Raw genomic sequence first — 26,645 nt, forward strand, 5'->3', positions numbered from 1 at the left:
ATATATATTTTTTTAATCAGATTTGTTTGCACAGTATCTGTGCCTCTTTGCAATTATGGAGAATACGATTGCACTTAAGAAACCTTGAGTGTTTTTGTGGCCACTTCACCCTGAGGCTGAAGATAATAGAGACATCCTCATTTGACCAGCTTTTGTGGAGCACCTAGCATGAATTCCCCTTGCGTGATGTTTCTATTGCAATGTATAATGAGCTTGTGAATGACAGAAAAAAAAAAAAGGAAAAAATAACACTAATCTGCAAAGCAAATATAAAAAGGGGCTGAATTGTGATTGTACGCTTCTAGTAAGAATCCTTCAATTTGAGCATTTTGATAAAACAATCATTTTATTATATTTAGACTAGAGATCAACACAAACAATTCATTAAGCTTATAAAAGGCATTTTTTTAAGAAAAATATATGAATTTAGACATTTCCCCTAAAAGACATCATACTATGCTAGTCAACGACGTGGAGTTGCGGGAGTTTTCTTGAATGTGTGGCTTCTGGTCTTACGAGGAGATATAACCGCTTGCTTGAAGTTGCTGAGCAAGCCTTTCTTGGGTTTGGCCTGCATAGGTGACTTTGGAGTAAGCTGGGAAACTTCTGCCTTTAGGGAGGCAATTTCCTTGTCCTTCTCCGAAGACTGGGCTAAAATCTCCTGCATTGATTTCATCTTGGGAGAAACGTAAAAGGTCTAGCCTGAGCATTTCTGTTCCATTCATCATTAGGACGCTCGCTCCGAGTGCACCTCACCTGTTCTTGGGTCTTCACTTGAAGATCCTCTAGTTCAGCCGATTTCTCCAGGAAGCTGTCTCGAACCGTCTGAAGGGTTTCACTAAGTTCCATCAGTCGTTTCTCCAAGGACAATATCAACTAAGGGTAAAACAGAATTGAAGACGCTGCAATTTGAACATCTTGACTCAATCGTGACCCTGGAAACTTTGTACCTGTTGCTTATCCTCACACATGCGTTCGATGGCACTTTTCTCCTTGTTGAGATGTTTGAGACGGTTCTCCCCTGTGGGAGTGAAACAAAAAAGGTTCTCCAGCTCCATTCCTACTTCATTTAAATTTGGCTTCTCCTGTTGAAAGATTACAAACCTGCAGCTTCAAAGTCTTTTGAGGGTTGACACTGACATGACACGTCCACCGTAGCCACCGTGCAGACTTTGGTACCAGCTGCCAACTGTGAAAGCCGTCGCTCCAGGGCCTGCAGACATATTGGAACCCAATTTAAATTTTCTAAATGAATCCTCCAATCGGAAATGGCTACCTCCACTTTCTCCTGCTCAGCGGTGAACTCCTCAAGAGGCACGTAGTTGTCTTCAAGGTCATTCATGGCACTCTTGTAAGCATGTTCTTTGATAGCATCCTTGTACATCTCGAAGGTGTTCTCCATCTTTTCTTGGTAGCTCTCCTTCAGCTCTTCCAACTGTTGGCTGAATATTCAAAGACACTCGCATCGGACGCTAGGCGAATCGGTCCAAGCGACCCGGCGGCGGTTGGAAACCTGCGGAGCTCCTCGCTCTCCATGATCTGCTGTAACATGGCGTCGCCCATTTCCTTACGGATCTCCATCTCCTGCTCCAGGTTTCGTCTTCGCTCCGCCCGCAGTTTTGTTCGAAGGCTTTCGATAGTGTCCAGCAGCTCCTGGTGACAGTTGGGAGACCAATTTAGAAAAACGTCTCATGATCTCCCATTGGAGATCAACGCAAAAACGGAGTTACGTTCTGTGTCAGCAAGGTCATGTCTGCGTCGCCGTCTTCATTCAGCAACTCGTCTTCGGACAGGAAGCTTTCCAGTGCCTGCCTGTCAATCACGCCATTCCTCACCAGAGATTTGCCGTTCGGAGCCAACAGAGACTCTGACAGAGACTCCAGAGACTTGTCTGGAATCACCTGTACCTGAAGATGACAAGCGATTGCTCCTCAAATTTTTATACGAGCGGTTCCTAGCGCTGACGGAAAGACGGCTATTTTTTTTATTTACTTGTTTGGCTACAGCGGAGAACTTCATGACGTGGAGCGTCTCGTCATAGGTGGAAGCGCACTGGCTGATGTTGACGATCATCGAAGCTCTTCCTTTGCCGCAGAAAACCGCCTGGAAGAGCTTGGTGAGCTTGCTCTCTCGAAAAGGGATGCAGCTGCTCTTCATTCTGATTGGATGAAGAACTGCTCAAATAATTGTCTGACTGACAAGCTGATTTTTTTTTTTTTTACCTTTCGCTTTGATTGTTGCGCAGGGCATTGATGCACTTGCCCAGGATGAGGAGCGAGTTGTTAATGTTTCCCGCTTCTTTTAGCCTCTCGCCAAACGTTTTGGTTTTGTTGCATCTTTCCGAGCCGGCCAAGTCACACAGAGAAAACCTAAGGAGTTTAAATTAAGTGCTTTAGGTTGGGGGGGGGGGGTCTGGAAATGATTCAAACTTACTCGGACATCCTTTTAACTTTGTCTCCATCCATCTTGAGCAGCTTCATGGTGAATATGCTGTGGCTGTGAGGAAAGTTGTTTTCAATACGTTTTCATTTTCGATTGGGGAAAAGCGAATTTGCCTTCTGCTGGAGGACTGGTTCATCTTGGTGGTTGCAGCACTCCGGTTTTTGTTGCCAATTAGGAGTATTTTGCTGGCTTCCGACAAACTCTGGATGTTGATCCATCGAAGATCTAAAATATATATTTTTTTAAAATACAATAAAAACAATTCATTGGCTGTATTAAGGTCAGAGGTCATCCTCTCACCTTTAACATAAGCGTTGCCAGCGCCGTCATCGCAAACACGAAGCGCAGAACGTTTCTTGGACTGCTGAAGGAGATCGTAGACGCGCTCGTTGTAGATTTCAAAGAATGCCACCCATACGGCAAACTGGAAGCGCTCTTCATCTGTCCGAGAGTGCCATTTTATTTTAATCCATTCGATTTTTTTTCTTGAATCCATTGGATCACGTTACCTGATTGATAGTCCGACAATGAGGAAGAGGAAGGCGCAGGATAGAAGACGGAATCTGATCCACTGCTGGGTCTTCGGTTATCACATTCCTTCAGGGAGAAACACAAAAAAAGTTGGACACTCTCTTTGACTTGAATGTTAATCATCTATTTCACCTCTTTGAATGATGCAAGGCTAGCAGCTTTAGCAATTTTCTCCTGTTTGACTTGCTCAGCATCCAGACATCGCGTATCATTTCTGAGGTGGGGCTTCACGTCCATGCAAACATATTGGCGTCCTGCGATGTACTGAAAAATGCCGTCCAATACTCGTGGCAATATTCCCGGCTCTTTTGAAGTTCCTGAATTAGAACATTTGAATGGAACTTCTGAATGACTCCATTAGAAATTTCATTTTATATTGACCTAGGATTGTGAAGGTTTTCCCAGCATTGGTGACGCCATAGCTGAAGATCAGGGAATTCTCCCCATCCAAGAAATCAGACATTTGACTTTTGACCGTGTTGTCATACAGCTCGGCCTGAGTTGTCTCTGGTCCAAAAATCTAAAAATGCGAGCAATTATTAGAAGAAAAAAAATGATATATCAAATATTTTCACCGATCAATTGACATGAATTGATTGGAACGAATTAAGTGAAAGGTTGCTTACCTTGGAAAATGACATTTTGTGGACAGACATGGCGATGCCCTTCTCAAAGGACTTCATGGTGGCAGAACCTTTCGGGGCTTGCAGCGTCACCATTTGGTCGTTTTCTATTATCACGCAATCCTGATTACAATAAATAAATTAGTCAATAATGTGTCAAATAAATAAATTGCATTTTATGACTGGTCTACAGTACCTGATCCTCCTTGTCAGAGAGCTCATCTTTAGAAAAAGGTCTGACTCGAAGGTAGACTTTCATAGTCTGCTGTTCTGCTGCTCCTAATGTGTCCTCCTGCAATTCAGACCAGAAATGGGCTTGGCAAGTCTGAGATGAGAAAAATAAGGGGGAATGTGCAGTATACCTGTGGAGGTGAAAGAAAAGTCATATCCATGTCACCAGGCTGCATGGTTGATGTCCTTGCTTAAGAGGTACACAAAATTGCTCCCTAAAAATTTTTGAGGCCCTTCCACGGAGCTTCTTGGTAGCATGGACAACAAGGGAGGGGCCGAGCAATTACTTTTAACTCGGAGCTGGTGAGAAGTGAAAGGACAGCCAATGAGTTTGGAGAAGCGGGCTTTAAGGAGGAAAGCAGGTTCGCATTCAGATTCGCCAACGTCCAACCTGTTTGCTGGTAAAATTCCGATATGCAAATTCTCAATTTTTTTAAACTAAGTACCACCATTAATAAAAAAAATGCATAGCTGTCCATCCAAGGACCAGTCACCAGGTAATTACGGTTTAATGTTGAAAAAAGTTTATTATTGTAAGCCACTATAACATTAACACCTTTTAGTGTTATAGTAAGGAAACTGTACTGGTTAACATTTGCATCACAGTTCTGGTTTTAAAAACATGCAATCATTACCGAGATGAACAAAAGGTTTAGAAGTTCCATTAGATTCGTTCACCTATGAAGTCAATTTAGATTGTGAAGTTTCACCCAAAAATCTGAATCTGTTGCATTTCTTTTTTTAAAGAAAACGTATTTCTGCTGTTACCCCTTTTTACATATTCATTGCTCTTACCCTCAATTTGTCTGCATGTATGAATTGTTAAAAGTGCATATTGGAATTTTTTTCATTATACTTTATTAGGCTGCATCATTTATTAACATATTGCAGTCTATCATTATGAAGCCCTACACACACACACACAAAACGACAATGTGCTAGAGAATTTTTTTTATCAAAATACATTTATGGATACATGTTGAGTAGTGTAAAAAAGAAAAAGAAAAAGGCAAGTCATTTTCTCTCTTTTTTTCTTTATTGCATCAGTGCATATTTACGCATCAGCAATGGTAACTTCAACCTCAACACCAGGCTCGATGCTGATGGAGGTGATCTGTTTGACAATTTCAGATGGACTGTGCAGATCAATCAGCCGTTTGTGGATTCGCATCTGGAAGCGATCCCAAGTTTTGGAGCCTTCGCCACAGGGGGTCTTCCTGGTGGTGATACGCAGGGTCTGGCGAGGACAGGAGTAGTCATGTGAGAAACAACACTATCAACAGGTAACGACAAACATAAAAACTGCAAAGGGGTTCTACCTTGGTTGGCATGCGGACTGGTCCCTTCACCTTCAGTTTCTTCTCCTTTGCGCCACGGATCAAGTCAGCACAGACTGATGACGGCAAAACATAACTGTCACAATCACTTCGTCAACTTTTACACACTGTACTTACATACCAGTATAATGACTCAGAATAGCGTATAAAAGACATCAGAGGTGTCAGTAAGATTTGCATCTTCATCGGAAATCAGAAACACAGTATCTAAACATTTGTCACTATACGTACATATGTTGTATAGTGACAAACATCGAGTCTAAGGCTTGTATAATTACCTTTTTCCAGGGATTTGACATTACGGCTGGTGAGGGTGATGCGGATGCGGTGGATCTTCACCTCAGTCTCAACAGGTGCCTTCCCAGAGTCCTTGAAAGCCTGCACGCAAGTAAATATGCAATTCTATAACTTCATACACATGCATTTATTATTTGAAGCCACTAATTGTTTATAAATTAACCTATTCAGTATTTTTAATTCGTCCTTAGGTGGCTGATTGGTGGGGCTTTAATCGTCTTAAGTGCGTGTTGATAATATGTAGCCATAAAGTCGAATATTTCTATTGCCATTTTGGCTAAAATATTGCAGGGCGCAAACACCACGGGGACTAGCACCGAGGCTATTGGCCCGCTCGAGTTCCATTTTCCCTTATAATCACAATCAAATCGTAACTCGAGCCTTAAGAAAGTAGTAACAACATTTTACATTTATATACACACCATTGTGATAGTTCCTGACCGACTTATTCGGAAGAAAATCAGGCGAACAGCGGTGAGCCAGGAGTACCAGCAACGTGGTGACTGGTTAGCTTTTCAAGAAAGAGGGCTTGCTAAGGGCCGTTTCCTGCATATGTACCGGTCATCCGGGTTCTTTTTCTTTCTTCTCTGTGGGTTTGTGACAGCGACACCTAACGGCAGACCACCGGGAGTATGCGTTACTGGTAACTAGAATAGACCATTTTAAAACATTTGTCGGGTAGACAATGATAGTTTAAAACGTGCGTATAATATTTTGAAACCAAATATAGAGATAAGTAACTACTATGGAATTGCATATAGTTCTGTATAAATATAGTTAATTTATTATTTTGTAATATAGCAACAAGAATGACATGTTTCGCGTGATGGCTTTGTTTTGAAATGCAACCGGAAATCTCCGAGTAAATGATGCAAAACGACGATTCTTGGTCAAGTAACGGGGAACAGGGCACCCGGTGGTGAAGCCATATCACAAGTTTTCTTAAAAAATGTCGGTGTTATTGTTATGATTGACCAATACAAAGAGACATTTATAAAGTTTATTGCCGTTTCGCGTCAATGGAGGGCTTTGCATCATGATGTCCAAACGCGCACCAAGTGACAGGCAAAGTTTCAAACTCTTCTTGCAGACAACTTAAAAGTTGAATGGGATCGGAATAACACCAAGGAAGGCGGACATGAACTTCGGCGTACCCGCTAACTCGCTGCTTCTCCTCAGTGCCTGCGATGAGGGGGACTACGAAACGGCAAGGGGGATTTTGGAGCCCGGAGCCTCCAAAGATTCGGGAAGGCAAAGCAGACTGCGGTCGGACGCAGGCTCGGAGTGCAACACGGCGGATTTGTTGTTGTCTCTTGTACCGGTGGACTGCACGGACGAGGAGGGGAACACCGGCCTGCAGTTTGCTTCTGCCAGCGGTCATGAAAACTTGGTCCGTTTTTTGCTTCGAAAGGGAGCCTCGGTGGATAGCCGCAACAATTATGGCTGGACGCCCCTCATGCAGGCTTCTAGGTAGGCTGACGCATACAACATCTGAGTCATTAATTCCAGTTAGTGCAAACAATCAAAATAGTGACATTATTCATCTCCGTGTCTCTTTGCATCCTTAGATTTGGTCATTTGACCGTCGCCCACATCCTATTGGAGAATGGGGCAGACATTAACGGACGGAACCGGCTGGGTGCAAGTGTCCTGACCATGGCCGCGCGTGGGGGACACACGCATGTCGTGAAGCTTCTCCTGGAGAGCGGCGCCTTTGTCGACGACTTCGATCACCTGGCCGCGGCGGCGGAGGTTGTCCCCAATGAAAATAACAACAACAGCTGCAGGTTTGGCCTCTCTGTTGTCTCTCACTGTCAAAAAAGATGCGCACAACTCACCAAAACCTCAAAAGCACCTTTACAGGTGAACTTAATTTGACCTCCTCCATCCTGAAATGTCCTACGAAAGCTCAAACACCCTAATGTTTTGTTAGTATTGTATATTTTGGAATGTCTGAGGCATCGTGTACATTCTTTCCACAGTGCGGTTGGTTTTGGAGCCGGTGAAGGCTGCGCAGGAGGCGTGCGGGATTTCATGGACGTCACCGCTCTGATGGTGGCGTCTCAGCACGGCCACGAAGCCACAGTGCGCCTGCTGCTGGAGTGGGGCTCCGATGTCCGCTTTGCACAGAAGACCACCGGTTGGGGTCCACTGATGGTGGCTACACTCAGCGGGAAGGTCGGGGCCTTTTTCGTGCGCTTGTGTGTTTGGGTTTCAGATAACAAATGCAACTCAAGTTGTATCCTTTGCAAGGTGGCTGTGGCCCAGCAGCTGGTGGAGCGTGGTGCCGATCCAGATCGAGTCAATGTGTTGTCCAAGACGGCGTTTGAGCTTGCCATGCAGCTAAAACAGAGAGATCTCAAGGCCTACCTGGATTCCATCACTACTGTTCGACCGCAGACTGGTATGACTTCGAATGATTAAATGATCTGCTCAATTAAACATACCTTTGGTACCTCATCGTAATAAATTAATAGTTTTGTTTCTTCCCAGATGATGAAAGACGAAGACCAGATGTGTTCAGTGCCCTCAAACTGGGTATGTCCAGATAAATTCCTATCCAAATCAAATATTACTCCTTGTTTATAAGATTTTTTTCCCCCTTATTTATGCTCAGGAAATTCCCAGTTGGTCAAGGAAATTCTGGAGGAAGATCCCACTCAGGTGAATTCCTCCAATCAGGAGGGAGCGTCACCACTGATGATGGCGGCCGTGAGCGGTCAGTTAGAAGTCGTGCAACTGATGGTGGAGAAGAAAGCTGACATCGACAAACAAGATGGAGTCCACGGATGGACCGCTTTGATGCAGGCGACATATCACGGGTGAGCTGGAGCTGTCAAAATGTTCACAAAATAGAGGCGTAAAGATTCAATGAGAGATCCCACAAAATATTTTGTCGATGGTGGTGGGTGTCACAATTCTTTCAGAAATAAAGAGGTTGTCAAATATCTGCTGAGTCAAGGGGCTGACGTCAACCTTCGAGCAAAGAATGGATACACGGCTTTTGATTTGGTCATGCTGCTGAATGATCCAGGTGGTTCATCTGTTATGTATTGCATTATTAAATTGCTATGGTTGATTTCACGCTTGACTACGTGCTCGAATTACAAAGTACCTGATTATTTATTTATTTTTTTTTCATTTTTTGTCAGACACTGAGCTGGTGCGTCTGTTAGCATCAGTGTGTATGCAAGTGGACAAGGAAAGGTCCAAACACCGTGGCAGGAATTCAGTGGGTCATTCCAAAGGCAGGCATGCTCTCAATAATGCCCCGGTACCACCTGATGACAAAGGAGGCCTCAAGGTGAGTTTTTTTTTTAATTGCCATTTAATTGCTCTAATATCCCAAATGCAAAACTGACAAGCTTATATTTTATAAATACTCCACAAACTGACATGCTGGGTTGTAGTCGTGGTGGAATAGGATGTCCAATCGGTTCCGGCGGCTGAAGCTGACTCACACCCTGAGGCATGGCCTTTTGTCCAACCGACTGGCTCCGTTCCCTGATGACGCAGAAACCTCCTTGGACGCCACCATGAAAGCTGATGTCAAACCTGCAAGTTCTGCTCACGCTGTATCGGCACCCGCTGGTACCCAGGGAGTAAGTGACATCAGTGCCGTCTGGGCAGTCAAGAGCAAGGACACAGGTAAGTCACAGAATTCAGAAGTAGAGTCTGTAAAAAAAAAAAAAAGCATATGTAATATTCTAATATAATGTAAATGTGATTTCCCCCCCCCCCCCCCAGGTCTATGCAGGGCGTCGTCAGAAAAGGAGGATATGCTAATTACCACAATGGTAAGAATATTTATTTAAGAAAATATAACGAAGGGATATGGAAAGTGACAGGAGGAAAGTTTTGCACTTGAAAGCTGTGCCAAATAAATTTTTCTTAGTCATGGAAAATTAATGTTCTGCTCCAAATTGTACTGCAAACGTCATTGTGTTTTTCTCATTCAGCTTCGAAGTGGCGCTCCCCTTACCAGGCTACCTAACGACAAGCTGAAGGCAGTGATCCCTCCCTTCCTGCCCCCATCCAACTTTGAATCATGGAACTCAGACCGCTCACACCTCCTCAGAGAGGGCAAAAGTGAAACACCCCGGCTTCCGATGCCTCCACAGAGAAAGTTGAACAGCAGCGGCAACTCTGATATTGTGAGTGGTAATATGTGAGAATGATGAGGAGTTTTTATTTTCTTATTTTTTTCTTTTTTCCTATTTATCTAGACGTCTATCAGTCGAGTGGTGAGCAGGTCCATTAAGTTTCCCGGCATTCCCAAGGGGCCCTCGTCCTCATCTCCTTCTAATTCTGGCCATTATCACTCGCCTCACTCCTCCGGGGGCTCCAATGGAGTGGCCGGGCTCAACCGGGACATGCACAACCGCTCAGGTCAGTACAGTCACAGGAGGACACACAGTACACCTTGATATTAAAAATAATAATATATCCACACATGATTTAATTTGTGCATTTTGTTTATAATGGAGTCGTCACATCTCTCCACTAGGGGGCAGTGCAGACGGTGTTTTGGCCCAGATAGCTGCACAGCGGAAGAAGGCTGCAGGCCTGATCGACGTGAAGACTCAACCTCCTGAGAAACAGCACAGTCAAACTTCAAGTCCATTTCCGGCCGCCAGCATGCCAACACCTGATATGAGTTTCCATGACACCCACTCCCCCCATAATCTGGTCACCTCAGACATCTCTTCAAGAAGGGTCCGCATCCTTTCCTTGTACATTTTTTATTATATATATGTTCTTCCGGGTGGCTCTGTTGTTTTCAAACAGTCGGAGTTGTTCTCGATGCAACCATTAATTCTGCATTCCTTTTAGAAGATGGATTTGAAGAGGAGACCTCAGTCTGGGAATTCGTCCACCTCCAAAAGCACATCGCCCACTCTCACACCATCACCCTCCCCGACCCCAAAGCCTCCCGGTTGTCAAGGAGACTCCTTGTCCTCGGCGTCCTCCCATCCTCGCTCCAAGAGCAGTGGAGGCTCCAGCAGCGGAACCATCACCGATGACGGTAATGAAACACTGGTTGGATGATGTGAACGCATAAACTCACCGTGAGTTTTTCACTATGATAACTATATTATCTTTTTTTTTTCCTAGATGAGTTGTCAGGTATCTTAAAGAAGTTATCCTTGGAAAAATATCAGCCCATATTTGAGGAACAGGAGGTACTTATTCTTTTCCTTCTATTGCTATTTCAAGATTTTGTACTATTGACCACGCACACAATTGTTTTACTCTAAAAGTTCGTTTTGATCCTTGTCTTTCATTAGGTGGACATGGAAGCTTTCTTGACGCTAACCGACGGCGACCTGAGAGAACTGGGCATTAAAACCGATGGACCGAGACAACAAATCTTGGCAGCCATATCAGAGCTCAACGCTGGGAAGGTACTTGTATAAAAACGGTCTGGCGTTCAAGTATTTGCTGTCAAACCCAACACCGTATTAGTTTTCCGAAACATAATACATAACCAAAATCGTGCTCCTTGTTCAGGGTCGAGAAAGGCAGATCCTTCAAGAAACCATACACAACTTTCAGTCCTCCTTCGGCAGCAGTGCCAGTAACCCGAGACCACCTGGAAAGCCACGCTGTGAGTATTTCATTCCTGACAAATTTTGTCATAATAGTAGCAAAAAAAGAGATGAATTGGATAGAACTCATTAATCACAACCCTTTTTTTCTTTTCAGCTCCAACTAATTGGATGAGACACCAGGTCCGTTCCTCCAGTAAGAGGTAACTCTGAATGGAATGCACTTATATAGCGCTTTATCTACACTACATGGTGCCTGGCATTCACACACACAAACACACACACACATTCATAAGCTGCTGCCACCCAGGAAAGTTTGCCGGTTGCAAGACTGCCACTAAAATGTGCAACTATGAGGAAAACAAAGGGAGTGTAAGAAAATGGGATATTGGGACGCTTGAGTATTTTATGTCTTCAGTAACAGACCAATCAAGTGTGCCTGAAATAAACATTTAAATACTTTGTTCATAGTTTTTGTTTATATTTGACCATTATTTTACATCGAAAAGAGTCGAAACATGAGCAACAGTTTGCAGTGGGTCTCTGATTCAAACTTTCTACTAAACTTGGAATATATGTCATGAATAGGATATATTAAAAAATGAATCTTCCTGTGCAATGCTAAAAAAATTTTTGGGATCACGTGTGTGACTTTGGTTGGCACATTCCACAATATCACTTTTTACAACAGATCCCACTACCTAAGCGATCGGTAATGTCAAGAACGGCTCTGCCCTAAATAATTGTGACAAAAATGAAATGAGTGGATGTTTGGTGTCATACAAGAGTGACTGTCCCCATCAATGATTCATGTCCATTAGAATCAAACTTGTCACATCACCTCTCCCTGAAGTCCCACAATGACATCTTGATCAGTGGAAGCCACACTATTGCAACTGGCATGTGGCCCCATTGTCACCCGCACGCTCACACGCACTTGCGTGCAAAGTGGATGCAAGCGGCATTGGCAGGGCTTCAGTTGAATGACATCTCGGATGATGATCTCAGCGGATTTATACCAATGCCAAAGCGTCCATTTAGGTTTAATGCTCGCCGCTGACAATGGTAAGATGTGTTTTTATGATGCAGCCATGCCAGTCCCGTTAGCCTGAAATGCACACATCACAGATGCCGGTATGGTCACTCCTGCCCCTGATGTTTTTTTTTTGTGTTCTCTCAAATCATTCAACAGATGAAATGTCTAAAACCAAAGTTGGCATCAGCATTATAGGTGCAATACAAGGCTGGCCGGCAGAGGGCAGTGTAGTACACTGTCAAGGAAGAACTCATTTTAATTGAAGGAGTAGAATCTCCTTTTACTGACTATAATGGCTATATTATTAGCAAAATACGGGGAAAAGTAAGACCATGGATAGATATGTTAGGAAAAAAATTATGCAATCTGCACATTATGCAAACAAACTAGAATTTGCAAGGTTGAGAAATTAAATGAATGCATATTCTTTACTTCCTGTATTTGTTTTGGCTCCAATTGCTTTTGTTTTGAAGTCTACTTATGTAGCTTCCGTCCCAAGCTCCTCTCTTCGTCGACAATGACGCACCTCTCAGTGCGCCTCCAGTCGACATGCAAAACCCCCTTTATCAAATTATTTCGACCAATAAGCCCAGTTCCATTTCCTCGTAAAACCAGTTTTGCGGTGGGAGGAAAATCTTCCCGCTTGCAAGTAGCGTCCCTGACAGCAGAAGGTCCCTGTATGACACAAGAGCGGCTGGGCTGCCCTTGCGTGCGACCCCTCCCCTCAACGCGGCTCTCCGACGCGTGTGCGTGCGTGCGCGTGCTACGCCGGGGTCGGTTTGGGCTGATGCCGGCTTCACGTGAATCTTGTGAAAACCTAAACTGACTTTACATCGAAACGATTTCAAGATAAATAGCGTGATTTATGATCAGATAAATATTGAATCATAAAACTATTTTTTCCCCGTTTTATCTATTGTTTAATACGTGCGTCACGAATTCGAATAAAAACCATCATGCACGACATCGCTGATATTTCCAATATGCAGACAGGCTCTGAAAGCACCACAAACCTCGTGTAGCTTGTATCCGTATGAGCGTGTGCGCGTGGCGTGCGCGCGCACTGTTTGTGAGGCGGAGTTGCGTGCGAAGAGCTCGACATGTCATTCAGAGGAATCCGCCACCTGAAAGGCGAGGAAGTGAAGGCGACTCAATTGGGTATAAAGCATCAGGCAACATCTGCCGCGAGCAGTACAAAGCTGATGAAAACATCAGCTGCAAGCTTTTCGATTATTTGGTTTTCCCGTGGATTTATCACTTGCCCCTGTTAAGTGGGTGCAACCCCCCCTGGGACACATCTCTCTCTTTTTTACGCTTAATGTGACTCCACTGAAACACTATACTGGACTTAACTGACAACCACAGCGTGTCCGGGTGAGTCAATTTTTGCACTTTATTTCTTTGCTGAGCTTGTCAATATGCAAATTAGCTTTTCTGACTTATCCCATAACTTTCTAAGTTGAACCATTTAGTAGTTTGCATGTAATCGAACGACACTCCCTTCTGTAATTCATTGCTGTCTAGACATAATCGTTTGAAATAGTTTGAGCAACTCTTCTCGAGTCTCAAAACAAAGTAGGAGAGCTACATGGAAGGTTGAAAAGTCCCTCGTGTGCATCTTGTGTGTTGGCGTCTCCTTCCACAGCGCACCTGTTACCTCCACGGAGCGGAAGATCATGATCCCTCCTGGAGACTGCATGTACGCGGGCAGAAAGCGGAGGAAGCCCGTCCAAAAGCAGTTAAGAATCATATTTACTATTTTTGACAATAGAATCATGGCGAGGAATTGGGTGCACGTTTCACTAGGAGGCCTGCAACCAGGCTGCAAGGAGATTAAATGTGCTATTGTGACATTTGTACCCAAACAGCATGAGCATTCGACTATAAGATAAAAGCGATCGTCAGTTTATGCATCACATGACTTTATTTTTTTTTTTCCGCCTGCATGTAATTAGTATGTTCTTGACTTTGAACGTACATTAATTGTTTTGTAGCTGCAGGCTCAAAAGGTTGTGTTTGATGCTGTTGACATTTCATAACAGCATATGACCCCACCCACCAGCCAAATTTTGTCAGATCATTTCATTAATATTAAATCAGTTGAACATCAAAATTTCAAGCGTGAGCAAAAAAGAAATAGAAGTAACAGTTTTAAGACGTTTAAATAATGCAGCAAAATCCTCCAGTGACGTATTGCCGTCGATTTAATTCAGTTAATTTTCAAACTCTACACTTTCATTTATCAAACGCATATATCAGCTACAAGTCTAATGGCCAGTATTATTTAGTTAAACAATTAAGCATTATAACTAATATATCATCGGTGTAGACATAAAAGCAATTAACTGTAACCAAAAAAAAAAAAAAGTCACCATCAGGTAGCTAGTAATTTTTTTTTAGTAATTTACAAGACCAAATAGCTGTTAAGGGTTGTTGAGTTTAACTAAGGATAAAAAAATCCCCAGTGAATACGAATATATAATTCATGACATTCAGGACAGCTATATTGTAGTGCTTAAATCATATTTTTTTTTTCTCCCTGTAAAGACATTTGCTGTCATTGGAGGAAGAACAAAACAGTTTTGTGTGGTGCACCGAGAAAGGCTGCAGGAAAAGTTCTAAGGCAGGGGACATTTGCAGAGATGATCACGTGGCCCTGCCAAGAACAACAAGTCAAATATATATTTTCCATGGCAGACTTTTTAAAACTTGCCAATAATTGATCATTTTATCTTGTGGAGCAAGACCATCAGGGCTTAAACAGATGACAGCTTTATACTGGGGGAAAAAAAAAAAAGGTCAAAATTTCATTTTGCCCCAAAGAGTTAAGCTTCACGGACATGAATTATTTCTCACTGCTTGTCACAATGCTTCAGGCAAGTGTGTGAGGGGAAAAAAAAAACAGCCTTAGTGACAAGTTGGCATGGTGAAAAGTGTTTATGTTCCAAATCTTTCACTGACTCACCTCACCAGGAAACCGTCGTCTGCTAATGAGAAAACAAACCCGTCCAAGCGGCACCGGGACAGGCTGAATGCCGAGCTGGACCGGCTGGCCAGCCTGCTGCCGTTCCCGCCGGATGTCATCTCCAAACTGGACAAACTGTCTGTGCTGCGCCTTGCAGTTTCCTACCTCCGCGTCAAAAGTTTCTTCCAAGGTAAGAGATGACATTTCTGTGTGTGTGTCTAAAATAACACCCCAATTTCTTGCACAATTGTTTTTCTAAGGGTGATTTTCCACAAAAAACATTTTCTCCCAGAACTGAAAGGTGTGCTGTTGCAGTTCTAACTATATTCATATTTAATATATTCTGCAATATTGCCAGTAATTCATTCATGCAAAGCGGTCCAAAATATACCCTGGATTTAATCTATCTTTTCATTTTATATCAGATGAGTAACTGGAGCGCTTCTGTTGTTGCAATTTGAAAAAAGATAACGCTTAAAAATAAATAATAATTAAAAGTTTATGATGCACGGGTTAAAGACATTGAAAAAAAACACGAAGCTTATAATTGTTTCTCTCGAACATTCACTGAGTGGGAGTGTCAGGCGGAGCCAATTTCGACCTGCTTACCTGTTTTACCTATTTAGCTCTAAAGTTGTTCAAAAGTGTCTCATGAATAAAGTAGTCAACGACAACGGCTGCCTCTGGGAAGACTTGTGATCTGTGTTGACAGAGTTGTAAAGTAAAGGAAAAGGACAGTTCAGTGGAGTGTGAAAGTGTGGAGAGGTGTGGTGAAAAGCTGTCCAAAGTGAAGGCAAGGTACACTTTGGGCAGAATAGAAGATCTGGACTCATTTATCATCAACTTTGAATCATTATCAAAGGCTCTCTGTTGAGTTGCTCTACTTCTGTCAGGGTTCTTATCAGCAGCGGCAATTGACCTGCTCACTTGTCGTTTGATGCTCGACTAATGAAAATAATTGGAAGTGGAACGGAGCCCTTTCTTTGGAATACTTTCCGCACTGACCCGATGATCTTTTGTACTATAGAACAACAATCACATTATAATAATGGTGACGACACTTTCTCTTATTTTCCCACAAATAGATAGTATCCAAAGTTTATTCCACGGATGCGCTTGTACTTCTGCGTGATGTCCACTGGGGGGACTTTGAGAAATTATGTGGATTGAGGATTCTTTGCCCCTTTTAAAAAGATGTAATTTCTATTACTGTATTTAGTAGGACTAACAAGGTAAAAATGATGGGATTGTTTGATTAGAATTTTTTTTTCTACATATATATGTGTGTGTGTGTGTGCGTCAGCTGACTACCTCCGCTTCCATGTTAGGCCCACAAGCTTCACAGGAATTGTTGAGCTTGTTAAATATTTACTCTCATGATTAACAATCCCTCCTTCATTGTCTTTCTGCCCCAGTTGTCTATTTTTCCCCTTTGAATTGAATTTTTGGGGAGTCTGTTTGTTTGACTGTCTCACTGCATTTCATTGTTATATTGGAACTGGAATTGTTTTGTTAAATACCCATTCTTGGTTTTAAATTTATGAAAGACATTTAAAAGAATACAGTCAATTCTCTGTTATTAGGAAAAAGGAATCATTGGTTCGGAATATGTTGGAGAGTTTTTTTTTTTAAACCTCTTTTCATATTTTCTGTAGTGTAATTTGTAGTTGGAAAATTATTGGACATGAATCAATTAAGGGAAATAAAATGTCGTTCTCTTTCATGCCTGAGGCTTCCAAACTGAGTGCTAATTATTACCTGTAATCACTTGGCAGTTAAGGGTACAAACTCTAGTTAGGACGTTGGAAAGAAAGGTAAATTTAAAATAAAATTTATTATTTAAAAAAAAAAAAAAAAAACATTCAGTGGTAAAATGATTACATGATGGATATCTTAGATGGCATTATCATACCTCTACTCATTTGCACATTTTGACCAAATACAATATCAAACATAAACATAGCTTTTATTTTTTCTTTCCTACAAATGATCAATCCATCTCTCAACACTAACTGATGGTGCCACTCAAATAAATAGCTAAAGTGTAAATATATCCAATCCCCATGTCAGCAAGGTGTGTGTCTGTTAAAGACCCAGTTGTCTTTCATAGCTGTCATAACACTCGCATAGACCACCGGACCGGATTGCACGTGCAAATATATTATACATATCACCTCAAATGCGCGATTTTCTGAGGTACCTTGAAAGAGGAAGAGAAAGAGAAAGGCCACAGAGACCACAGGCTCACGCCGGGCCTGCGCCATTAATGACGTCATTCCACAGACAGCAGACAGTTATGCAACAATTGAGGAAATAGATCAAATCACACTAGTGATTTTCTCTTCTTTGCACACTTTGATGGATTTGACTAAATTTGCCAAAAATATTAATAAGAAAATAGAAGGCTAATAATAATATTAATAAATCAAATAAAAACACAACAAAACACTGTCCCTTAGCTTCCCTATTTTTTTCCCCAAATTAAAAATGTTTCTGCGCATTGTGATTTTTATATTCTCTTTGAAATAAAGCCTCCCCCGAAAGTAAACAAAAACAAACAAGATTAAATTCATAAACTAAATTACAGTCAATTCAAGTAAATAAGGACTTCATCCTCTGATTAACGAGATGTAAAACGGATTAGAATCTTTGTGCATATTTTACCTTACAATTCAACGACACCGTATTTAGTGATTCTATCTTCATTTATCATCTTTAAATAATTTCACAGTAGATAGGATTACATCCCAACATTATCTTTATGAAGGCAGTCTTGCATCTCGTTAGCTTGTCCAAGTGGTCATAATATGGCGAGCGGGTGTATGTTGCCTCCTTTTCTGCACAGCTATCTGACTCATTTGTCAGCATCTTTTCTGAAGAGAACACTCAAAGCGATCGAGCCTTCGCATCTGCCCCCCCCCCCCCGGTGTTTGACCCCATCCGAGAGTCAGTCACCCAGAGCGCAACAAGCGAGTAATCACCAGGAATCAGTTCAACTCAAAAGTGTCAAAGTGGCGAGCTGTGAAGAAATGCTTACGTACTATTTTGTGGGATTCCTCGTTAAAGCGTTGGCAGCCAAACGCCAAATGTCACGCGCTCGCAGCCAAGTGGACCCAAGTGTTGTTTTGCCGCACCAAACCGTGGCTTTGCACTTTTACGCCGAGTCGGCCGTTTCACACGCTCACGCTTTTCGCCTCTCGTATAACATCTCCAGCCTTTCGTATTTGTATTGATGAGGAGCACCCGGGCAGAAAACGCTTTGGAATCTCCCAATCGGTTGTTGAAGCCGAGAAGACTTGCTCTTCTGCGTGATGATGGTCTTCAAACGTGACAACCATTTGAGTCCATTGTCTTCTCCTTCACTTGCCCACCAGCTTAATGTCTCTCTGTGTTCCTCGGATCACGTCTAACATGTTATTTCTTTTCCCCCCCATGATGAGCTCCTGCGCTTCTCCTTCTTTCACTGACCTCCACGAAAGCAAATCACCTCTTTGTCTTCACCAAGAGTGCGTGATCAGGCTAAATGCCAGCGCTCAGGCTTTTCTCCTTCCTCTTTCCTCCACATGCGATGTCTGTAATTGCGTGCAACAAGTTGTGCAGACAAAGTCGCTGTATGGAGGCTTCATACGTGGAAACGTGTTCTGACAAATGTCACGCGAGTTCTCAGGATGGCCTTTAAAAACGGGTTTTTTATTCTTAACCGTCTGACAGACGACGGCAGTTTGAAGGCCTAAAATTGATCCAATGCCAGGGATCAATATTGAGACAGCGTGCCTTCTAATCAATCAGGCGCGTCTTATTTATGGATGCCGAATTGAAGTTCAATGTGCGGAAATATTAATTCGGTTAAAAATCTGCTTTAAATGTTTTTTTTTTTTAATTAAAACACAATCTGGAAATTTGTTTGAGTTTGGTTATCCAAAAATCAAAGACCGTTGATCACTCAGTCATGATGTTATACTGAAATAAAAATTGCATTCATTCATGATCCGAAGCCCGTTTTCATGACACGTTCTCATGATCAATAACGTCCTTTGGCTCCCTTTTTAGTATCGAACGTTGAGTTATCTGGTGCAAAGATTTCATGCTAAATTGCGCGTTAATTGCATGTCGGCCCAACCCCCCGCCCCTCCCTCCCTCCCTCTCATGTATGTGTGTTCGCCCGCTCCCTGGTAATCAGCCAAACAATAGCTGTTAACCAGCACAACAGGCCAGCCATGCTAATCCCTTGTATGTCGGGAAGCATGAATAGAGACGCCGCCGTACGCGTTTAGGATCCTCACAGTTAACTCATTAGTCGCTCGAATCAAAGGCATGACACTCGCTTTGTCCCTGCCTGGCCTCTCATGCCACAGACACTGAACTCGCTTGAGTGAAGTCCATCTCTATTGGGTTGGGGGCCAACAAAGCCTTGCGGGATCACAAAAGGCCATAAGTGAATTACTCAAACCAGTGCCAAGGGGGTCTCCCCCCCCGTTAGACGCCAACTGTAACAGCTAGTGGCAGCCGCGCGGCAACGGGAGGCGTGGTCCTTTGCCGTGTGTGTGTATGTGTGCAAACAGATGGGTAGAGTGTGTGTTTGAGTTTGAGTGAGTGTGAAGAGACAAATAGAACTCATGCTGAGGGAGCAGAAGGCTTTGTTGGCCCAACACTATTGTTGGAGGCTGTCTTGTGTAATTACTGTCACAGCTACCGCCTAGCGCGCAAGGAAGAGAGAGCAGAGCGCGCAGGGATGACGAGGAGAGCAACAAGCACGATGGAGATTAGTTGCAATGTCCTATGAACACCTTGTTGGATCCTACTGTAGATGATGAGCACATGGCGCGGGTAAAAAAAAGTCTACACACCCCCGGCAAGTTTTTTGTGGGATTAAAAAAAAAAAAAAAGATAAAATTAGACATTGAGGATGGGATTGAAGGAAAAAAAAAGTCTGCACAAAAAAATAGGAGAGGGCTCTGGTCCCACTTACAGAAGTGGCGTCGTTTTGCTTTTTTTTTTTTTTTTTAAAACAAACACATCATCATGTTTGCGATTGTCTGACCTTGGCGGGAGGTCCGCGCTCGACTCGCCAAACCCAAATTCGATTGAACCCGGGTCAGTTGTTTTTAGGTTGACGATTGTCATGTCAGCTAATTTATTGATCACTGTTATAGAAACAAGTCAGCCTATAAAAACTTTGCCCCCACTTCAAACCATTTTGGTTTGCAAAGTGCACTGAGAGTTTAGATTCAAGAAACCACACAACAAACAAACTTGGTTGATCTCTATGCCAGCATGCAGAATGAAGAACTGCCCTAAACCACATGTCAAAAGGCCATTTTTTAAACTTGTTATGGATGCTCATTTTCTTATGTGAACTGGCATCAGAGTGCTTCCATTTTTTTTTAATGTTGCACTTTATTGGAGTTCTAAATAAAATCAATTAACTCTAAATCAAAACAAGAATGTATTCCATTAAATTTAAGCCTTTAATATATATATTTTTAGGATTTATAACATGCAAAAAATGTGTCTGATGATAAAGACTTGGCTGTCTGCCTCCTTCCCTCTTTCTGTTTGCATGGTGAATGGACAAACCACAAAGAAAACGATTGATGTCAATGACACAGATTCTCTCCTCTGAACCAAAACCTTGGCCGTCATCCTCAAACGGCCCTCAGTTTTTCCTCCCAGTGAGAACCCGAGGCCTATTAGCTACGGCACAACCAATTTAACGTGGCCACCCGCATCAACAGCTCAGTGGTGTCGGTAATGCGATCTGTTGATGGCTAAACCGAGCGAACGGAGAGCCTATTCACGCTGCTTGATGAATGAACTCGGTGACACTGCCGCTCTGGCACGATATGGTTTCGCAATGACAAACGCTTAAATACAAGAATAACAATGTGAAACAAAGTAGTCCAAAAAAAAAAAACCAACAGTGACCGCTGCTGTTTTCATTCGGGCTTAACTGCTTCTGAAAATTTGTAGCCTCGTGCTGAGCCAACATGGAACACAAGGATGTGTTATTATTGGCAATAAGACTCACATGGCATTTGTAGGTTTTATCTTCTTGTTGACAGCTTGGGCCTATTGTACTGTTATTACTGCTTGTCACTTTATGCTTGGAGGCCAATACTTCATTGAGCATTCCGTTGTTGTTTTCGAAAGTAAATCGAGCTCGTTCCCAATGCAATCGTGCCATTTGACCCGGTACAGCAGAATCCAAACACTTGAACCACGCAGTGTAAATTCAGCGTCAGGGTCCTTGAGTGGGTTTCTTAAAATTTCCGATTCCACTCAGAAATTTAAAAAGGAGAGGGAACGTGACACGAGAGGCATTTCAAATACGTTTGCGTGCGCTTTAATGGCTAGCAGGCCGTGGCCTTGCGCTGAGCACCCGGAGCAGCCTGAACTCTCGTTGAACTCCTGCTCCCTGCCGAATTATGATCGAACGAGTGCGCATGACAAAATAATGCATGCAGAGGGCAGAGCGAGAAGGAAAAAAAAAATGATAAAAGAAGACAGTCTGTCCTCATTTCACACTGTCGCCAAGCCAAGACAGACAAAGCAAACAAATATTGTGTTGACGGGGAGGGACAAATGTCTCATGCAGTCAGTCAGGTATCCAGTTCGTCAGGATAGCGAGTATGTTGACAGCAACGGCGAGAGCGAGAGAGAAAAAGAGCGAGGGAGATGGCAGAGAGGAAGAATTGGGGAGGGAGGGCGGAGCTGTTGGTTGCGTGACTCGCGCTTCGCTCTGTCCTTCAAGCCCCCGGGCTTTATTTGTTCGCTGGGAGAATGGAAGGTGTATTTTTAAGTGTTTGACAGTAAACAAAGCTGTGACGTGGCTGAAATGCATGTTGGGATTTTAGGGGAACGTGTGAATGTGCGTGTGACCAAAAATAATCGCTCCGTCCAGGTTTGAATGCAAAGATTCTGCCAGATTTCTTTCAAACACTCACTTAAGTGTAGGAGTTGAATTAGTACTTTTGATTTTGCACAAATACTTCGACTTATTGCTTATATAAAAAGTATACACACCCCTGTTTGGAAGTCCGGTTTTTGTGATCCATATTTTATTTGAACAATAAAATGGCACAAGGCTTCTGCTAGGAATAAAAGAATGGTATTCTATAACATCTGAACTATATTTGGGATGACTCAAGGGCACTTTAAATGACGGCAGGTGTGTGCCGACTCCTATTTTATGCGAATTTGAATTCCACAAGTGTCAAACTCAAGGCCCGGGGGCTAGATACGGCCAGCCACATCATTTTATGTGGCCGGCGAAAACAAATTGTGCATCAAATTCATAAGTTGTTACTAAAATTGTCTTCACAGGTGATAGGTCGCATTTATATTCGGGGAAAAAAAAATCAAAATGAATCTTTAATCCAGCTCACTTGCAACATGGGCTGAAGCGAGTCAATGTCGGCTCCCGTGCGTTTGTGCCCTTGTTAGACTCGGCGCCACCGGCATCAAACTAGCGCGCCGTTCATGCACCAGCGCTAAGCATGATGATTTATTCACCAGCGCAATGGCATGACCTCTTAAAGCACACGCATGACAACGGATCAAATGTTTCATACCGGTTGCCAGAGCTGCCAGGGAAGTCACTTTATATTTCAAGTCAACTCAAAGTGCAATATAGTTTCCTTTTGAAATATTGTAAAGAATATAGAAAGTGACAGAAAGCGACGGCGAGTGTGTCAAATTCTTTCTCCGTCCATGAGGATCATGTTTAAATTGGCATGTTGTGGAGAGGGCTGAATTTAAACAGCTGCTAGCTTTTCGCCCATAGCTTCACGCACACACATCACACACTCGCCGCGCAGCCCTCCCTTATTCCAAGTTTGCGTGCGGAGCGAGGAAATTCTCCATGCTAATGTGCCAGGGTTTGTTTTCATCATCAAATTGCAAATGTTTTAAATATGCATCACGCACACACATACAGTCAGAGCCACTGAGTTTAAATCCTTGTTTTCCTACACTGTCCAGGGGCTGGATGTGGTCAGACCAGTGTCTATTTTTCATGCGGCACTCCTATTATTTCTCAATCACAGTTGATTGATCGTGGCGCATTTCTCGACCTAACACATTTGAACGCTTTCCTCGGCTGCCGACAATTTTCGAGGAGTCCAATAAAATCCCGTTTCTTAATCGTTGTCGTGCTTGAATGCTACCCAAAATTCAGATTTGAAAGTTTGACAAATTAATCTAACCTAGTTTACTGGCTGTGAAACATCATTCACCCACGCAACGATGTTGATGTGACAGGCGACATTGTTGGGCTGTTGATGTAAATATAGCTCCAAAATCAAAGCTGACTTCCATCCATATAACTGCCAAGGGTGTCATATCTCCATCTGCGCTGTACAGTAAGTTCAAACTAAAGCACACATGCTGCTAGGCCACTGTCATGTAAAGATCTGTTCGGCAAATGGAACTCGGCTACCTCCATTTTTTTTTTCCCGCCTCTCAGATGTTCACCGTGAGGCCTTGTTCGATTTTCCGGGTAACAACAAAAAGCGGATAACCCAGTTTGAGAGACAGTTCACTTCCTACTGCAGGATTAACATGAGAAGCAATGCATTTTTGTGAGTTTGCGGCTATTATTAGAAGCGAGTAAATCATAGTGTTAGTCAGGTTCTTTAGGGGCTTTCTGTATACCTTCAGAAAAATGTGTCTTTGTTTTTTTTTTTCTCTCTGCAAGCCTTTGTATGGTTAACGGCAAGACTGCATAAAAAAAACATTGAAGAGAAAAAGAAGGCAACATGCAGACAGGATTTATTTCTGTGCGTGCGAGCGTGGTGACCTGTTTGCCCTCGGTAACCCCGTCCCCTCCCAAAAAACCAAAAAAAAAGCATAGCACTTTAATTTGTTATTATTTTGCATTATAGTAGTCTTCCACATGGGTGACATCTAATCTGGATCGGAGTAAACAAGAAACATATCAGTCCACTCGATGCAATTAAAGTGTTTGAAAAGCGGGAACAAACATTTAGAAATGGTGAAAAAAAATAGAAGTAACCAACATAATATTTTCTTCGTCTTTTGAGAAATAAAACCGAAATTGATGCGGTGAAACGTCACAGTCCCTCGCATGAGTAATATGAGTGTAAACAAAAGCTGACTGGAGAATCCTTCCTCCTGACTCATGGCGAGAGAGGAAGAGAGAGAGAAAGACATGGGTGGGGGAGGAGGAGAACATAATTGCAGCAGTTTGAAGTCTCATCGGGCCTTTTTTTTTTTTTTCTTCACAGATTCGCTATAAGTGTAGGCTGTCTACTGGCGTCTTGCCACTCAAAGGCCACATTCATGAAGGCGCTGCCACACTCGCACAGGGCAATTGGATCCACCGGATACCCTTTCCTTCTCACGCGATGTTGCGTAAACTCACAGAAAAAAATTTCCTAAACGAGTTAGTCACCGCCATGATCATGCAACGGCGGATTTAGAAATACCGGGCGTCGTGAGCGCGCAGAAGCCGGTCAGTTGCTCAGTCCGTTGTGGCTAAAGAGCATCATCTCCACCATCTGGACATATTTGATTTTGTTGTCTTTGTGTTTTGTGGCTTAGGCAACAAAGCTATCAAGTGATTAATATTCAATACAAGCCACCGGGGCATAGTTATGATTGCTACGGTGAGCCACAACAAATCATTGTGTTGTTTACAAAGTGTAAGTTGGTTATCTTTGGCCAGTGACTCATTCTGTGTCATCAAGTAAGCCTGTAAACAAACAAGGAAATTTCAGGGAGTTTTTTTTTTTTTCTTTCTTTTTGCTCCAGAGAAGCAAACAAACCCTTCCATGATGTCTAAACAGGGTGGAGCGGTCGGTCGAGTGGTATGTTGACCAAAAAAATATACATGTGGTAAAATTTATAAATAACATCATCACGACAGGTTGGCTAATTAATAGATTTTTTTCTTTTTTTTTTTGGTCTCGTTTGAAATTCTGCTGTGTCCTTTAGAGCTTCCTTTTATTAGTTTTAATTTCGTGTCTAATTCTAATTCTAAACAGTCTTACTGCTCCCCTCTCTGTTCATTGTTCTTACTCTAGTTTGTCCGCTTCATCACCCCAACCCTTTTCTCATTCCCACAACCGATCAGTAAAGAGAAGCAATTCCATCACGTGGAACGACATGAACCGTCCCTTCTAAGTGAGCAGCACAGCGCATCTAAAAGAGGACCCCTGCAATGAGGTCAACATGTCACGCAATCAGATTATACCATGAGTGAATTTAATGCGGGGGTGGGTTGAAGTGGACTGGATGGAGACGCATAGTGTTGTCATGTTTGTTTGCAAGCTTCATTTCATCTTGGCCGTGGCTTTGTTAGATGTCAGCGAGTATAAACAAATATCACAAGGTTTTTCTTCAGCTAATAGATTCTCATGTATTTACTCAGCAGCTGGACGGATAGCAGGAATTTAATACCTGCCAGAAAGCTTCAGGTCCCCGACCTTGTTCCTCTTGGCGAGCCTTTCGCCCCAGCTACTTGAATCTCTTCCCGTGGAAACCTTCCTTGGCCAAACCTGTTGTCAATTTCTACGCCGTTTTGGAGCTGTCTTGTTGATATTCTGCTCGCTCCTCTTTGGGGATAGTCGTCACTAAATGGGAGTTGATGAGCTGGAAAAGCTGCCGTTACAAAATGACGACACAGCAGGAGATTTTATTTTCCATTTGCAAAGTGAATATATGTCAAAGCCTCACAACAAGCTTGCGAGTTTACGTGAGCCAAACTGAGCATTTAAAAAAAAAATTACTTTCATTTTGTCATTTTTTTGACTTTTCATTCTATTTAGTTTTTATTTCCTTTTGTTCGTTTTCCCAAATTCAATTTGTTTTCAAACCAGCTTTGTGGATTTTCTGGCATTTCCACTTGTGTAAAATGTAGTTGTTTTTTCAAGCCTTTTATTACCTTAACAAAAATGCATTTTTTTTTTCTTTGCAGTCTTAGTTTGTTCGTTTTCATCAACAGCAATAATCTGTACGCGTAGCACATGTCGGTTAATCCTCGGTTAAGTTTAATTTTGCTTTCTAACCTCCCCCTGTAGCAGAATGCTACCTGAAGTGACAGCTTGCTCCATCACCCAATGTCAGTCTGCTTAATCTCATTTTAAGCCCGTTGCATTCCCACCCTGCAGCCACAGGTTGCAAGTGTGCTATGGAATGCCTTAAGCACCCCGTGCCAAAAATAGACATGCTGACCCTGTATGTGTGCGTATGTGCAACGCTGACTGAGCAGGCGAAGGGCCTTGCGTGACTACCGCAGACACGGCCGTGACCTCGCAAAAGTGGATATGAAAACGATCCGTGGAAGCGAGCGGAGGAGTGAGCGAAAGCGCCTGTGAATGAGCGCGAAAGGACGAGTTGACGGAGGGAATAACCAGGGGTGCCACGAGGGATTCGGGCCACGTCACTTCCATGGCGCTTTTGGAAAATACTTTTAAGAGCGTTTGTAATCGCTTGGAATCGTCCCATGTAGAATACAAAGCGATCCCCCGCCCCCCCCCCTATAATCTCATCTAATGACGCTATAGCAACCCAAACAATTCTACTCTGTCTCAGTCATCAGATCACAAGGGAGCGACACCAAAGGGCAGTTCGCAGGAGCGTTCTCAATCGCGTGCTTGTACAGCGACCGTACAC

General features: G+C 42.9%; 4 protein-coding genes and 1 long non-coding RNA gene across 6 annotated transcripts in view; 2 read left to right on the forward strand and 3 right to left on the reverse strand.

Annotated features, from left to right (window-relative positions):
* Positions 1-443: 443 nt before the first annotated feature.
* Positions 444-4,422, reverse strand: zgc:56231 (uncharacterized protein LOC406257 homolog). Its single transcript, XM_061266357.1, has 19 exons — positions 4,413-4,422; positions 3,959-4,017; positions 3,793-3,888; positions 3,600-3,719; positions 3,355-3,493; positions 3,106-3,290; positions 2,952-3,039; positions 2,743-2,883; positions 2,556-2,667; positions 2,434-2,496; positions 2,223-2,369; positions 1,993-2,158; positions 1,731-1,907; positions 1,514-1,653; positions 1,277-1,442; positions 1,105-1,213; positions 951-1,021; positions 757-876; positions 444-676 (listed from the first exon to the last, which is right to left on the reverse strand). Exons 1-19 carry the CDS (start codon positions 4,420-4,422, stop codon positions 464-466), a joined length of 2,322 nt encoding a protein of 773 aa, XP_061122341.1. The 3' UTR covers positions 444-463.
* A 422-nt stretch (positions 4,423-4,844) lies between these two features.
* On the reverse strand, positions 4,845-6,043 carry rps20 (ribosomal protein S20). Its single transcript, XM_061265668.1, has 4 exons — positions 5,884-6,043; positions 5,443-5,542; positions 5,147-5,220; positions 4,845-5,064 (listed from the first exon to the last, which is right to left on the reverse strand). The coding sequence occupies exons 1-4, from the start codon at positions 5,884-5,886 to the stop codon at positions 4,882-4,884; spliced, it is 360 nt and encodes a 119-aa protein (XP_061121652.1). The 5' UTR covers positions 5,887-6,043; the 3' UTR covers positions 4,845-4,881.
* A 298-nt stretch (positions 6,044-6,341) lies between these two features.
* On the forward strand, positions 6,342-11,478 carry LOC133143758 (ankyrin repeat and SAM domain-containing protein 6-like). The gene is made up of 18 exons (XM_061265904.1): positions 6,342-6,931; positions 7,030-7,248; positions 7,444-7,639; positions 7,715-7,865; positions 7,955-7,999; positions 8,079-8,283; positions 8,389-8,495; positions 8,614-8,765; positions 8,872-9,109; positions 9,209-9,258; positions 9,421-9,615; positions 9,688-9,850; positions 9,969-10,177; positions 10,295-10,487; positions 10,577-10,644; positions 10,750-10,866; positions 10,973-11,069; positions 11,168-11,478. The coding sequence occupies exons 1-18, from the start codon at positions 6,600-6,602 to the stop codon at positions 11,215-11,217; spliced, it is 2,787 nt and encodes a 928-aa protein (XP_061121888.1). The 5' UTR covers positions 6,342-6,599; the 3' UTR covers positions 11,218-11,478.
* On the reverse strand, positions 8,956-13,191 carry LOC133143760 (uncharacterized). The gene is made up of 2 exons (XR_009710478.1): positions 13,060-13,191; positions 8,956-9,136 (listed from the first exon to the last, which is right to left on the reverse strand). It is a non-coding gene; the product is annotated as an uncharacterized LOC133143760 (long non-coding RNA).
* ahrra (aryl-hydrocarbon receptor repressor a) overlaps positions 12,874-26,645 on the forward strand; it is a 37,480-nt gene continuing 23,708 nt past the window's right edge. The window contains exons 1-3 of one of the 2 annotated variants that reach the window (XM_061265905.1): positions 12,874-13,420; positions 13,692-13,784; positions 15,020-15,201. In XM_061265905.1, the coding sequence (XP_061121889.1) occupies positions 13,723-13,784; positions 15,020-15,201 (244 nt within the window). In that variant the 5' untranslated portion in view covers positions 12,874-13,420; positions 13,692-13,722. Of the gene's footprint in view, positions 13,421-13,691; positions 13,785-15,019; positions 15,202-24,256; positions 25,197-26,645 lie in introns of those variants that run through there. The other variant, XM_061265906.1, reaches the window with a different exon arrangement.

This window comes from Syngnathus typhle, linkage group LG19 (assembly GCF_033458585.1).
Source record: "Syngnathus typhle isolate RoL2023-S1 ecotype Sweden linkage group LG19, RoL_Styp_1.0, whole genome shotgun sequence".
NCBI classification, from domain to species: domain Eukaryota; kingdom Metazoa; phylum Chordata; class Actinopteri; order Syngnathiformes; family Syngnathidae; genus Syngnathus; species Syngnathus typhle.

What these genes read in the sequence shown, in the direction of transcription:
- LOC133143758 (XM_061265904.1), top strand. Translation starts at nt 6,600, where the DNA reads ATGAACTTCGGCGTACCCGCTAACTCGCTGCTTCTCCTCAGTGCCTGC. An exon ending in AATAACAACAACAGCTGCAG is followed by an intron (nt 7,249 to 7,443) that starts GTTTGGCCTCTC and finishes TTCTTTCCACAG; the next exon opens with TGCGGTTGGTTTTGGAGCCG. An exon ending in GTTCAGTGCCCTCAAACTGG is followed by an intron (nt 8,000 to 8,078) that starts GTATGTCCAGAT and finishes ATTTATGCTCAG; the next exon opens with GAAATTCCCAGTTGGTCAAG.
- rps20 (XM_061265668.1), bottom strand. An exon ending in TGTCAAATCCCTGGAAAAAG is followed by an intron (nt 5,221 to 5,442) that starts GTAATTATACAA and finishes TGCCGTCATCAG; the next exon opens with TCTGTGCTGACTTGATCCGT. An exon ending in CAGTCCGCATGCCAACCAAG is followed by an intron (nt 5,065 to 5,146) that starts GTAGAACCCCTT and finishes TGTCCTCGCCAG; the next exon opens with ACCCTGCGTATCACCACCAG.
- zgc:56231 (XM_061266357.1), bottom strand. An exon ending in GCCTTGCATCATTCAAAGAG is followed by an intron (nt 3,040 to 3,105) that starts GTGAAATAGATG and finishes TTCTCCCTGAAG; the next exon opens with GAATGTGATAACCGAAGACC. An exon ending in TGACCTTGCTGACACAGAAC is followed by an intron (nt 1,654 to 1,730) that starts GTAACTCCGTTT and finishes AACTGTCACCAG; the next exon opens with GAGCTGCTGGACACTATCGA.